The 1,246-nt window shown below is 39.8% G+C and overlaps 1 protein-coding gene across 1 annotated transcript; it reads right to left on the reverse strand.

Annotated features, from left to right (window-relative positions):
* Positions 1-793: 793 nt before the first annotated feature.
* SARC_05933 (hypothetical protein) lies at positions 794-1,046 on the reverse strand (the record flags this gene model as incomplete). Its single annotated transcript, XM_014300191.1, has 2 exons — positions 794-820; positions 852-1,046. 2 exons carry the CDS (start codon positions 1,044-1,046, stop codon positions 794-796), a joined length of 222 nt encoding a protein of 73 aa, XP_014155666.1.
* Between the last annotated feature and the right edge of the window lie 200 nt (positions 1,047-1,246).

Raw genomic sequence — 1,246 nt, forward strand, 5'->3', positions numbered from 1 at the left:
TCTCTCGGATTCGCCCCAACGAAACATATCATAGTTTCTATTAGAACGACAACGAACACTAAATAAAATCCCTTCGGCGAAAACAGTACTGAGAGGATTATATATAGGCAATGTCTCAGCCTCACAATCCCTCAGAGTATTGCTGTTTTCACGAGGCATACGTAACTATACTAAAAGGCTCATTTCGTTTATTTACATTGAATTTAATTATACTTCGACTTAACCTAAGCGTTTAATTACTCTAAGGCATTAATATCGCCTTGATAGACCGAAACTTACAGTCTTGGATACTTTTAAAAAATGAGTGAAAAAAAAGAAGATAATTAGATACGCTTTTAAATCCGTGTTTTGTGCGTGAAGCAATACCTAGATGGTCATAAGACCGGTTTCAAAAGATGCGTGGAAAAACTGGGGTAGATAGGATGTATAAACTACAATAAAACGTATATGTCGGTTAGTTATCAAATAGGCGCGTAAACTAGCAGAATTGACCCATTTCTGGGGCCACTAATTAAATTTACTTTTTAAACACATCGGGTTGTGTTGCATGTAGGAGATACTGGTTTGTTGTATGTTGTTTAACTCGATACTACCTTTCCGTAGGACTAGCGTTTACCTCACATACACTTAATAATCGATCACCATAGTAGCATTGTACAGTTGATGCCGTGATATGTTCAGTAAAAATAATTGAGTGTATGTATCGTTATCATTTTTTTGTGTGTGCATGTGTGAATCCATTGAATGGGCCCACAACTACAGTTTAAGGTGCGTAGCGTAACAAATTTCACCTCTAGGAGGTCACGGGGCTCAGGTACAGCTGGGTTTTTGCAACCCGGGGTCTGACAGACCCTATTTTTATACTCAGATGTGCCATCTTTCACTTTGATCCATTCATTGCGGTCATTGCGCACTCCAGTAGTACTTGCAGGCCAGTTCTTCAACTGGTGATCCTTCAGTGGTACTGAAGCCCGAGTAGTAACCCCTTCACCGCCACAGAATATCTCCTTCACTACTAGTTGTACTTCTCTATGCGCCTCACACATAATCCTAGGCTTCTGCTTATATATATGCTAATGTGCTACATTTTGAGGTACCGTAAGTAGCAGCAAACAGATCCGTTTACATCTGATCATTTTTTTCTTTTGAGCGCTAGACCTCTTTGTTTTAGGATCTTCGTAGCTAAACTTGCCCATTTGTGTGTCGAAGTCAAACAAGGGCTTCGACAGCATGTGCGCTTTGGTTT

Source organism: Sphaeroforma arctica (assembly GCF_001186125.1).
Source record: "Sphaeroforma arctica JP610 unplaced genomic scaffold supercont1.403, whole genome shotgun sequence".
In the NCBI taxonomy this organism is placed as follows: domain Eukaryota; class Ichthyosporea; order Ichthyophonida; genus Sphaeroforma; species Sphaeroforma arctica.